At 33.1% G+C, this 12,513-nt stretch overlaps 1 protein-coding gene across 2 annotated transcripts; it reads left to right on the top strand.

Moving 5' to 3' along the window:
• Window positions 1-54: 54 nt before the first annotated feature.
• On the top strand, window positions 55-12,180 carry stk16 (serine/threonine kinase 16). Of its 2 annotated transcripts, XM_067403725.1 has the most exons (8): window positions 55-1,746; window positions 3,468-3,600; window positions 3,685-3,904; window positions 3,987-4,120; window positions 5,724-5,844; window positions 7,033-7,128; window positions 7,345-7,466; window positions 9,339-12,180. In XM_067403725.1, exons 2-8 carry the CDS (start codon window positions 3,515-3,517, stop codon window positions 9,478-9,480), a joined length of 921 nt encoding a protein of 306 aa, XP_067259826.1. In that variant the 5' UTR covers window positions 55-1,746; window positions 3,468-3,514; the 3' UTR covers window positions 9,481-12,180. The 2 variants fall into 2 exon arrangements, with proteins under 2 accessions (XP_067259826.1, XP_067259827.1); XM_067403726.1 differs by having other exon boundaries at window positions 55-3,600.
• The last annotated feature ends 333 nt before the right edge of the window (window positions 12,181-12,513 follow it).

The following is a 12,513-nucleotide window of genomic DNA, read 5'->3' as shown; positions in this document are numbered from 1 at the left end:
GATTTTGATTGATAATACTTTATAGGCTAATAACTTAACCCTAGCGACATTAATATTATTATGATCTAAATCTTCAATAAGATCTGTATCTATGATATTATATAACTTTTGTAAGTTTAACAGATCATTATTTTACTACATTTATTTTATATATGACCATTGGTTTAAAACCCCTGATAATAAAGAAACAATATCACTGCAATTAATCATTTTAATGATGGAGGGGAAAAAACTATTAAATGATTAATAACCAATGTTTAATAATGGATATTGTCATTATTTATTCATAAGCTTTCATGCTAATAATAAATATACTGTTTAAATTTAATTAGTACCCAATTAAAATGGTGTATACTGTATTGAACTGTAAATGATAATTAGATAATTAAACCATGCAAAAAATATATATATATAATTAAACGATACAAAAGTTTTATTACCAAAAGAGCATTAATAAAACAAATACTAATCATTAAAAATTATAATTAGACTTCTTAGTCACTTTTTATAGACTTACACAAATGTATACTATATATAATTAGATTTATAATCATAAGTTATATTAATTTTATATATTTAATAATATTGGATATTATCATGCCTATTTAATTAAAAGCATTTATGCTAATAGTAATTAGGCCTGTATTATTTAAATTCATGTAATAATTACCCAATTAAAATGGCATATACTGTATTGAACTGTAAACCATACAAAACTTGTATCTACCAAAAGAGCATTAATAATAAGACAAACACTAATAATTAAAAATGATAGATAAACACTCTTATACATAGACTTCTTAGTCACTTTTTATACTTGCATATTAACAACAATTTTATAATATTAAATATATATATGATATTAATTAGTTTAATAAATAGATTTATAATAATATTAACGATTATATTAATTTTATATATTTAATACTATTGGAAAATTGAGTATTTAATCATAAGATTTTATGTTAATAAGTAGGCCTGTATTATGTAAATTAATTTAATAATTAAAATGGTGTATACTGTACTGAACTGTAAACCATACAAAACTTTTATCTACCGAAAGAGCATTAATAAGACAAACACTAATAATTAAAAATGATAATTAGATAAATGCTTTTATACATCGACATTATAGTCACTTTTTATACTTGCATATTAAATGTGGTACATTATAAACAATTGTCTAATTTTAAATATATATAATATTAATAATTTAATAATTAGATTTATAATAATATTAACAATGATAATAATTGTATATATTTAATAATATTGGAAAATCATCATGAGTATTTAATCATAAGATTTTATGTTAATAACAAGTAGGCCTGTATTATGTAAATTAATGTAATAATTAAAATGGTGTATACTGTACTGAACTGTATACCTTACAAAACTTGTATCTACCGAAAGAGCATCAATAAGACAAACACTAATAAATAAAAATGATAATTAGATAAATGCTTTTATGCATAGACTTCTGTCACTTTTTATACTTGCATATTAAATGTGTACATTATAATATTAAATATATTCCATATTAATAATTTAAGAATTAGATTTATAATAATATTAACAATTATAATTATTTTATATGTTTAACACCCCAATTTTAAATGAGTATTTGACCGTGTCAGCATTGAATGGGTTAAACCGGCAGCCGTAAGTATACGTCACTGTTACGTTTTCTTTGTACACGGAAGAAACCGGAGAAATCAGCGGAGGACAAGAAGGAGAGCGTCTCAGGTAAACAGAGTCTCACTTTAATGCTTCAGTTAGATCTATACGGCATGGCTCGACATCAGCTTCAAGTAACAAGCTTAGAGTCTAACGTTAGTCTAAATATGAATGTTACGGGTGTTGCTCGGTGAATTCACTGCCTGCAAAAGACGCCACGTTTACTGCGGACGAGAATTCATGAATTGATCCATGTGTAGCACAACACAGTCATGAATTAACGTGACGAATTCACTCTAAATTCAACGAGTTTTCCCCAGTAACTCTATCAAGTCGCGTGTGTCACATTTCCGAAAGCAACAGAGCACGTCATAAAGGAAAATATAAAGAGCCAATCAGACAGCTCCGTTCTACACCGTGAGGTGCATAATTAAGTTGGCTTGAAAAAGCCAACTTACTGTTATGCTATTTTCTTCTGAGACTAATATTTCTGACTCTAACTCCTCCTAGAGCTTTAACTCTACAAACTCCAAACTCGGCTCAGACCTTCAAACTGTTCTGACTTAGTGTGCAGTATCTTTTCTAACTGATCCAACTTAAGGTTTTTCTAAAAATGACTATTAAAGCTCGGAAAAATCCCATTGACTTTAATTGACGTAATGTTCAAATGAGCCAAGACTTTCAAACTCCAACTGTCAAAACTCAATAAAGCTGCCATTCTATGTACTATTTCTAATCCATTGAAACTCATTAAAACTCATAAACTATATCTATCTATCTATCTATCTATCTATCTATCTATCTATCTATCTATCTATCTATCTCATAGCAACCACCCAGAACACCATGGCAACCACCTAGCAACCACACATCACCCTGGCAACATCCTAGAAACCAGTTCATGTACCCTAGCAACTGCATAGCAACACCCTAGCAACCACCCAGAATACCTTAGCAACTGCATAGCAACACCCTAGCAACCACCCAGAATACCTTAGCAACTGCATAGCAACCACCCTGAGTACCCTAGCAACCTCATAGCAACACCTTAGCAACCACCCCGAGTACCCTAGCAACCTCATTGCAACACCTTAGCAACCACTCCTTGTATCCTAGCAACTGTATAGCAACACCCTAGCAACCACCCTGAATAACTTAGCAACCGCATAGCAACACCTTAGTAACTACCCCAAGTACCCTAGCAACTGTATAGCAACACCCTAGCAACCTCCCCGAATACCTTAGCAACCGCATAGCAACACCCTAGCAACCACCCAGAATACCTTAGCAACTGCATAGCAACACCCTAGTAACCACCCTGAGTACCCTAGCAACCTCATAGCAACACCTTAGCAACCACCCTGAGTACCCTAGCAACCTCATAGCAACACCTTAGCAACCACCCCGAGTACCCTAGCAACTGTATAGCAACACGCTAGCAACCACCCCAAATACCTTAGCAACCGCATAGAAACACCTTAGTAACCACCCCAAGTACCTTAGCAACCACCTTGATTACCCTGACCTCTATCTATCTATCTAAACTACTAAACTAAAACTTTCAAACTGAAAACTTTTAAAATTGCTTCAAACTTTCTGGACCGGCTTTTTCAAGCCGACTTAAAGTTTGTCTTGACAAACTTTTTTGTCATCTAGTTTATTTTAGTGAAAAATTGAACACTGTGAGCATGCAGTATTCATCTGACATTCTAAATAAGAAAAATATGCATGTGGAATAAAATACATTTTGAAAACAAGAATATGAGTAATCAAGTCATGATCACTTTCAGTGCCTCTCCTCCATCCACGGTTGGTCCTAAGCAATGCCCCAGAGAAAATGGGACAAGCGTTGTGTATCTGCTCGCGCAGCGTCATCACAATTGACAACAAGAGATACTTCTTCATCCAGAAACTAGAAGAAGGGTAAGACTCCTCAACTAGACAATTCGGTTTCCAAAATATGGTCCATCTTTGATAATTATGCATGCAATTCTCCGCTCCTTCTAGAGGTTTCAGCTATGTTGACCTGGTCGAGGGTGCACATGATGGACGCTTCTACGCTCTGAAGCGAATCCTTTGCCATGACCGCGAGGCCCGTAAGGAGGCTCAGACCGAGGTGGAGATGCACCGCCTCTTCAACCACCCCAACATCCTCAGCCTGACCTCACACACCTTCATGGAGCGCGGCGGGAAGTGTGAGGCCTGGCTGTTGCTCCCGTACATCAGTGTAAGTGGACTGTGTTCTGCTTTCCATTCCAGACTTCTAAAAAGACGTGCAGTGTTTCACTTGCTGAATTGTTCCTGTGCAGAAGGGAAGTCTTTGGTCTGTTCTTGAGAAGCTGCGGGATAAGGGGAGCTCTATGCCTGAGAGTCGCATCTTACACATTCTGCATGGCATCTGTGAAGGCCTCAAAGCAATTCATGACAAAGACTATGCACACAGGTACCACTGAGAGTACAGTTAATTCATCCTGAACCCGAATTGCCTGCATTGAAGATGGGACCTGTAAAAATAACTAGTATTTAGTCTACAAGTTCATGTAATAAGTAACACTTTACAATAGGTTCCACTTTAGTTTAAAATTGAAAATTATCCCATAATTCACTCGCTCTCAAGCCACCCTTCTCTTCTTTCCGCCAAACACAATCTGAGTTATATTCAAAAAATATCCCGGCTCTTCCAAGCTTTATTATGGTAGTGAATGGGGTTTGAGATTTCGAATCCCTAAAAAGTTCTGATTCAGTCTGATTTCATTGCTAATATTATATATTTAGCATACTATGTAATATTTCATGTAGTGTTACTGATGAATCAGTTTAAGAGTCAAAAACCCAACTGTAAAATCAGTTTAAAACACAATATCCTGCCTGAGTAAATCCCTGAAGAAAAGGTGGAATATCCCATCATCCAACACAGACTCAAGGCCTTGAAGTCATATATTATAGTATATATGCAAATTATGATAGTATAATGCAATGTAAGTCGCTTTGGATAAAAGCGTCTGCCAAATGCATAAATATAAATAAAAATAGATGAACATAAATGAAAGTCCCACTTATATGAATCCTAGGCATTTCAATAATCGTTACATGACGGGTCATTTTTTTGTCCAAAGGCCTTAATAAATAATAAAAAACAAAGATATGACATCCAAAGTGTGTAAGGTAGTACAACTAGATCTCTTTTATTGAATCCACAATTATTTTGCTACATATAAAGGTGTTTTAAAGATTTTGAAGTGTCAAAAGGTCATTCGGTTTAACCGTGCAAAATGGCATTAAAATTATGTGTTGAAGTCGTTGCTTTGTTATGAGAAGGAATGTCTGGAAAAAATGAATTTCATTGACGTCATTCGGAGTAACCAATATAAAGGGACCATTTTGGATCAAGTCATGCTTTCAATATCATGTGACAGGATGTGACATCATTCAGACACCTGCAAAGGACCTCATGGCCGTGAAGTAAATTAACTAACTCTCTTTTAACTATTTGAAAAAATCATGTTTTCACTCATACGCATGTCCTGAAACATCAGGTCATTTGGTACAACCGCTATAAAACATGGAAAATGTTGTAATATTTTAAAAACTTGTACTAAATAAAAATGTTTGATTGTTATTTTGCTAGCCAGATAGATATCAGCCTGTTAGCATTTTTTTGAAAATATCGGCATTCAGTATAAACAAAAATGTAATTCGGTAAAACCGAAATTTTGGTTAAACCGAATGACTTTTTTTGGTGACACATTTTGTCCATCTTGATAAAAATGACAAAAGCAGTGTTAATTGATTATAAAAAACCACATAATCTCATTGTTAACACTTAAGAAAACTTCAAAATTAATTATATTTCCATTAGGTTTTTTTTTACACTTTTAAAAACCTTATTTGTCAATGACTCATGTATCTAAGTAGACAACAAAAGCTGATCTGATGCTAAAAAAAAAAAACCTCTTTGAGGAATATCCTGTTTTCAGTCTGAAATAATTGGCTGTATTTTCCTGTTCTTATTGTTTCTCTAACATGAGTTTTATTTCTGAAAACAGAGATTTGAAACCCACCAACGTTTTACTGGATGAGAACGATCAGCCTTTTTTAATGGATTTGGGCTCCATGAACAAGGCCAGGATTGAAGTTCGAGGGTCACGGGAGGCCATGACAGTCCAGGTCAGAGCAGAAATATCAAGCAGCACTTAAGCAAGAGTTATCAGTAGCTATGTTACCATTTAAAGTTAAGAACTTGGAATATCACATAAAATAGTTGTGAATTTATCTGCGTTTCCATCCCATGTGTTCAAGAGAACAAAATTGTCACTTTCTGACAATTGGCGCAAAATATCTGTAATAAAAATGGAAGTTGCTGCAATCAGGGAAGCCACTCTGGTTCTTTTTTCCTACATTATAAATGACTATACATGACGAAATGCAATAAACGCTGTCATGTTATCTTGCATTCGGTTGCCGAGTATTTGGGAATGCAATCATGTACATGTATCATGTGCTGTGTCCCCAGATGGCTTACTTATACTATGCTCTAAAAGTATGTACTTTTTTTTGTGAAGAAAAAGTGCATACTTTTGAGTGTGTAGCAGAAAAGTAGACAAGCTTTGGGACATACTGTCACGTCACAAAATTGCATCTTTAACACATAGTTACACGCATCCTGTCACCATAAACTCAAAATCCTCCCCATTTCATTTAATTTCCTACCGTACTGGAGAGAAAACAAGTAGCACATTGCAAGTCTTTCATGTGGAGAACTCTCCTCATATTTTTGCATAATGATGCATTTAAAAATTAATGGCCAAACGGAAAAGTTTAGAAAAGTTCACTTTGTTTTTGCAGATGAAATATAACATGGGTAACATCAAGTAAATATTTTTTTATCAGGATAAATGTTGATTATTAGTCACTCAAACTCCTTTATCTAAACATCTCTACTTAACCGTTGGTCGCACACATCCACCATGTTTGTAGTTTTAAACCGAATTTTCCTCCAAAGCGCAATGGATTGTGGGCAATATTAGACATTATAGTGTGCACGGACTATAATGCACTTCAAAAATCTTCTGGAAATAGTAGACCACCTGGGGACTTTTGGGATACTCTTTTCAACATAGATGCTTTGGGACACACTATTCTAATCTCACATACTATTTAGGATGGATAGTATGCACATTAAGATGTGGCTCAGACATTTCAGAATGATTTGAGATGCTGTGCAATTTTTTTATTTTATTTTTTATTTTTTGGTGCGGTTAATGAATGCGGTTGCATAAAAATGTGTGGATGGAAACATAGCGAGTAAAACAAAACATTAAATGAATCCTCTTTTGTTTACATCTTCCCTTTCAGGATTGGGCTGCTCAGAGGTGCACTATCTCCTACAGAGCACCAGAGCTCTTTAATGTGGAGAGTCACTGTATCATTGATGAGAGAACAGATATTTGGGTAATTCTCTTTTTCTAAGTCTTTTTCAGCTGCTCTTTCTCAAAACAACATGACTTACAGAATTCTGTACATGTATATCAATATATACACTGTTCTGTCTGTGCAGGTCTAATGTCCTTCATCCTTTCATCCTCTGCTCCTGATCAGCATCATGTTATGTCTATGACAGTCTGTTATATCTGCTGTAGGTAACATTTGTTTTTTTTCTGTCTGTAGTCTCTAGGTTGTGTGCTGTACTGTATGATGATGCTGGAAGGACCGTATGACTTGATATTTCAGAAGGGAGACAGCGTGGCTCTCGCCGTCCAGAATCCAGTCTCCATTCCACAGCCGTGCAGGTGAGCTTGAGGTCTCACAGGGCTATTATTGTGCAAAATTCAACATCTTTGGACCTTTGGAGTGCAAGATCCAATTTTTTTGTAGATGATCATCAATCAAATGTAATATATTTTAATTTTGTATATTGTAATATTATTATATATACTATATACTATATATTATTCACATATATATTCCAGGATATATATAATATATATATATATATATATATATATATATATATATATATCTATATATATATATATATATATATATATATTATATATATCCTGGAATATAATTTTTTCAATATAGTATTACATTTTCAGCTAATTTTAAATGAATATATATTATATTTTAAATATTATTGTTTGATTATATTTTAAACATTAACGCATTAACAAAATTAAACATAAGAAAATGTGTAACTTAAATGTAATTAGCATATAATATTCAATATTTTAACTAAATATACATTTTAAAAAATATATTTTTTGCAAAAATTATAATATTTTTAAATAATATATTTCGCATTTCAGTTACATAATTTATGTGTAAAATGTTAAAAAGGGGAAATGTTTATATTTTTATAAAAATTATAATATTATGTTTAAAATAATATTATAATTACAGCTATGCTGATGAGGAGGATAAGATCAAAGTCTAACACTACGAGATGCCTAAAGTCCAAATCACACAGCACTTTTAAAGGGATAGTTCAGCCAAAAAATGAAAATTCTGTCATTATTTATCCACCCTCATGTTATTCCAAACTCATTTCTTTCTTCTGTGGAACACAAAAGGCCACTCTTTTCGTTATAATGGAAGTCTGTTACTCCGCTTTTAATTTCACTGAAGTGGTTGCCAGTACGTTATCGAATTGTTTTTAAGATTCTTGTACTTGTTTTTAAGGCCATTCACAATTACTTATCTAGGATGGTGACAGTGTATACTCCGCCAAGATCCTTGAGATCTGAAAACAAATATCTGCTTGCCGTTACTAAGACAAAATACAAACACAAAGGTGATCGAGCCTTCTCTCGAGCCGGTCCTAAATTGTGGAACGATCTCCCAGTCGCGATTAGGTCCATCAAAGCTTTAAAAACAGGTAAAGATATGTTAAAATCACATTTGCTTAACTCTGAATGCAAGTTCTAATGATGGAGAGTGATGTTTAATGTGTGTGTTTTGTATTGTTTTATTTGTTTTAATTTTTTTTACATTTGTTTTTTTTTCTTGGCACTGTGAAGCACTTTGGGCAACTAACGTTGTATTAAATTGGTGCTATATAAATAAAATACAAATAATTTTCAAATATAATAAAATACTGTATTTTAAATCATATTATAATATTTTTTTATATATAATATATATATTTCATTTTATATATATATATATATATATATATATATATATATATATATATATATATATATATATATATATATATATATATATATATATATATATATATATATATATATATATATATATATATATATATATATATATATATATATATTTCATTTTATATATATATATATATTATAGTAAATGTGGAACATTATATTTTAAATACTATTATAAATATGTCTTTTAAAGTAATTTTCCCAATTTACAAAAGGTTTACACATGAAGAAATGTGGACGTTTTGGAAAATATTAAAATTAATTTTATCTTCACAGTATTGTACATTCACAAGCGATTATGGAGACTAAGTTTAATAAAAGCTGTTTCAGCTCATATTACCCGTCAACTACTATTCTCTTTATTTCAGAAAAGCTTGTTATTGAACACTTCCAGAATTTAGTTTTAGCATCTAAGCGGAGAAACGTTACCTGCCAAAGAGTTCCTTGATGTATCCTGTATAATCTTGTCTCTATCTTTGACAGTTATTCTCAAGGTCTTCAAACCCTTCTCAGCTCCACTATGGTGACCAATCCTCAGGAAAGGCCCAGAATCAGCTGGGTGCTTGACCAGGTCCAGAACCTTCGGGGCTCAGACGGTACAGATGTAGACACCAACAGAGCATGATGCTACCACTGAGATTTCATGCCTGTTTTCCAGTGGACTCCAGACTTTTTGGACTATGCACTCTCTCTTCCGGACAAAAATCACAAGCCTTGCAAACATTTGCTCTCTCTTACCTCAGTGAGCTCAGCATGCCTTAGTTACACACGCAAATTTGTTGGCGAATCTCACATTTTTACCCCAAAATCTGTTTTGAGCAATGAAATTATCTGATGATTTTGGGGTAAAATATGAGCTGGGCATGTTCCTGATTTATGCCACGCAAACCACACGAGAGGGCAAAAACTCTGTTCACCACAGTGGCACCTGTTACGTATCACCAAACTGCTTGTTTTCTGACTGTAATTTGGCTTCTGTGTCTTTTTCCACATTTCTTAGCTTGTACATTCTTAGGAACCAAAAAAATATTTAGCGCTGCAGGGATGACGTCAACCTAAAAAGACTAATTCGCCAGCGATTCCCTTGGGATGAGTAAACTAAGCTCTGTGGTAAACATAATTTGACGATACTTGGATATTTTGCTCAATGTAAATTGCATACACGCCATATCGAAAACGTACAGAGCCCCGCACATGATATGCAGGGAAAAAAAGGAAATTGTGCACACTATTTACTAATTAGTGTCCTCGATTTGATAAACCTTGCACACTATTTACTATTTCGTTCCTTCGATTTATAAATCCTGCACAGGATTTAATAATTTGTTTCCTCGGTTTGCTAAACTGTGCACAGGATTTAATAATTAGTTTCCTTGAGTTGCTAAATCGTGTGCACAATTTACTATTTTGTTACTATATCTGCCGCAAAATTTACTATTTTGTTCTCTCAAATTTTGACGCTTTTATGTTTATTTTAAAAAATAAGTTTTTAATAAGTAACTAGTTAAGAGTGTTTGGGATGTGAGTGTGTGTGTGCATGTTTACGTTGTAGAACAAAACATCCAAGTATTGTCAAGTTATGTTTACCACAGACTTTATTTTACTCATAAATTGAAAAACCCATAGGAGAATCTCGAGGGAATCACTGGCGAATTAGTCTTCTGGGTTTTGACGGAACAACTCTATCGATATTTTAGCTGCTCAAAATTTAACTGACATTAGTTTGATTATTTAAACAACACTTCTCCTGGTAAAGCAAAACGTCCGAGGCTCTTTATGACCAGAGATGTAGGGACTTTGTGTCGTGAAGGTGACACAGAAAGGAGTTCTGTCGAAGTCATTTGTAAATGCATTCGTATGTACGTTGTAGCATTGAAAAAAAAAAATAGTTCTACTCATGTAAAATGAATTAGTCTGGAAAAAAATGGCCGAAAAATGTTTGGATTAAAGAGTAAGTTATTAAGTTTAACTCGGTTGGTTATGGCGCTCAGCTTTTATTAGCAAGTGAACGTGATGTTCTGTATGAGACTTTGAGAGGATGCTTAACAAATGGTCATGCCTGTGAATACTTAATAATAGTTCACATTTCTTTGCAAGAATGATGTGTTCACTTTTCTCTTTTTAAGTGGTATAAATGACTGCATAAATACGAATTTGTTTTGAAGTTCCTTTCATTGCTTACAGTATTAGGGTGTTCTTTAAGAGAACTGTGTAATAAACAGGTTTTAATGCATTTTAATTCAGCAAGAAATATTTTGCATTCAGTCATTTGTTTATGTCTGAGGCTTGGCTAGTGTGGATGAAAAATACCTGGGTCATATTTTATCTGCAATATAAACAGGAAGAAATCGGTAATACATTTATATTTTGCATTGAAAGAATTAAAATGAAGCCTGTTTTTAGGACCATTATTTTTTTTTTTATTTTTTTTTTTTTGTGGCTTTGTGGAAACTGGACATGTTGTTATGAATCTCATGCTGTTTCATTATTCAGGACTAAATTAACTGAAGCATTCCATATACTATATAATGAAGTCAGAATTTATCTGTGAACAATGACCTAAATGTGTGTGTGTTTGTTTTGTTTTTTTAATAACATTAATAATTTTCTGATTATTTCAGAGAAATTACCATAATATTCAGATTCACTGCAGACTGCTTTGTGGTGGCTCCTCGTTTTCACTAGAAGTTTGTTGTGTTTGAAAAGAACATTTTAATGCACACATGCAATTCCAGGTTTGTTTCTGTTCAGGAACACTTAATTATGCAAGCCTTTTAATTTATGGGATATAAGACTGGAGAAATGTCCTTGGCATTCATTAAATGTCATTTGTTCCCTTTCCTTTTATAAATGGTGAATAAAGTGTGATTTAAACAGCGACCGATGGAACTGGTTTGGTTTTCTTGAAGGTTTCAGTATCACCACACGGGGGAGATGTTGCTCAAGTTGTGTTGTGATCTGATCTCTAGCTGACAAGAGAAGCAAACTGAAGACGGGTTTGGTGAGTATTTATTGGCATTTCCAATGTTTTTGTTAATTTTTATATTGATATGTAAACACATGTGTCCCAAATAAAGAGTAATGGTGACAGTTGAACCATCTAAACTGTTAATTCACCCCAAAATGAAATTTCTGTCATCATTTACTCACCCTCATGTCATTCCAAACCCGTAAGAATTTCGTTCATCTTCGGAACACAAATAAAGATATTTTTATTGAAATCTGAGTGATTTCTGTCCCTTCATTAACAGCTAAACCTACGCAACTGCCACTTTGACGGTTCAAAAGGTTAATAAAGAGATCGTAAAAGTAAGTATCCATATGAATTTAGTGATTTAGTCCAAATCTTCTGAAAAGATACAATTGCTTTATACGCTGAAAAGATTTAATTTAGGCTTTGATTTATAGAATAATCGTTTACAAAGGAAGAGATTCTCAATATAATATTTTACTTAAACTGTAATGTAGCCTATGATATATTTATAATATTAAATGGTTGCAACACTTAGGAGTTGATTTGTATGGTCTAATTGTGAAAAAAAGACACTTGATACACTCTAAAAAAATGCTGGATTAAAAACAACCCAAGTTAGGTTAAAAATGGACAAACCCAGCCATTGGGTTGTTTTGACCCATCTGTTGGGTTGAATCTTAAACC

The sequence above is a fragment of the Chanodichthys erythropterus genome, chromosome 12 (assembly GCF_024489055.1).
Source record: "Chanodichthys erythropterus isolate Z2021 chromosome 12, ASM2448905v1, whole genome shotgun sequence".
NCBI lineage: Eukaryota > Metazoa > Chordata > Actinopteri > Cypriniformes > Xenocyprididae > Chanodichthys > Chanodichthys erythropterus.
Note: the sequence above shows the minus strand (reverse complement) of the source record. Positions and strands in the feature narration are given on the sequence as shown.

Bases quoted from the DNA above. Each gene is read 5' to 3' on its own strand.
- stk16 (XM_067403725.1), top strand. From the start codon at position 3,515: ATGGGACAAGCGTTGTGTATCTGCTCGCGCAGCGTCATCACAATTGAC. The intron at 3,601-3,684 runs GTAAGACTCCTC...CGCTCCTTCTAG, and splicing joins ATCCAGAAACTAGAAGAAGG to AGGTTTCAGCTATGTTGACC. The intron at 3,905-3,986 runs GTAAGTGGACTG...GTTCCTGTGCAG, and splicing joins TGTTGCTCCCGTACATCAGT to AAGGGAAGTCTTTGGTCTGT.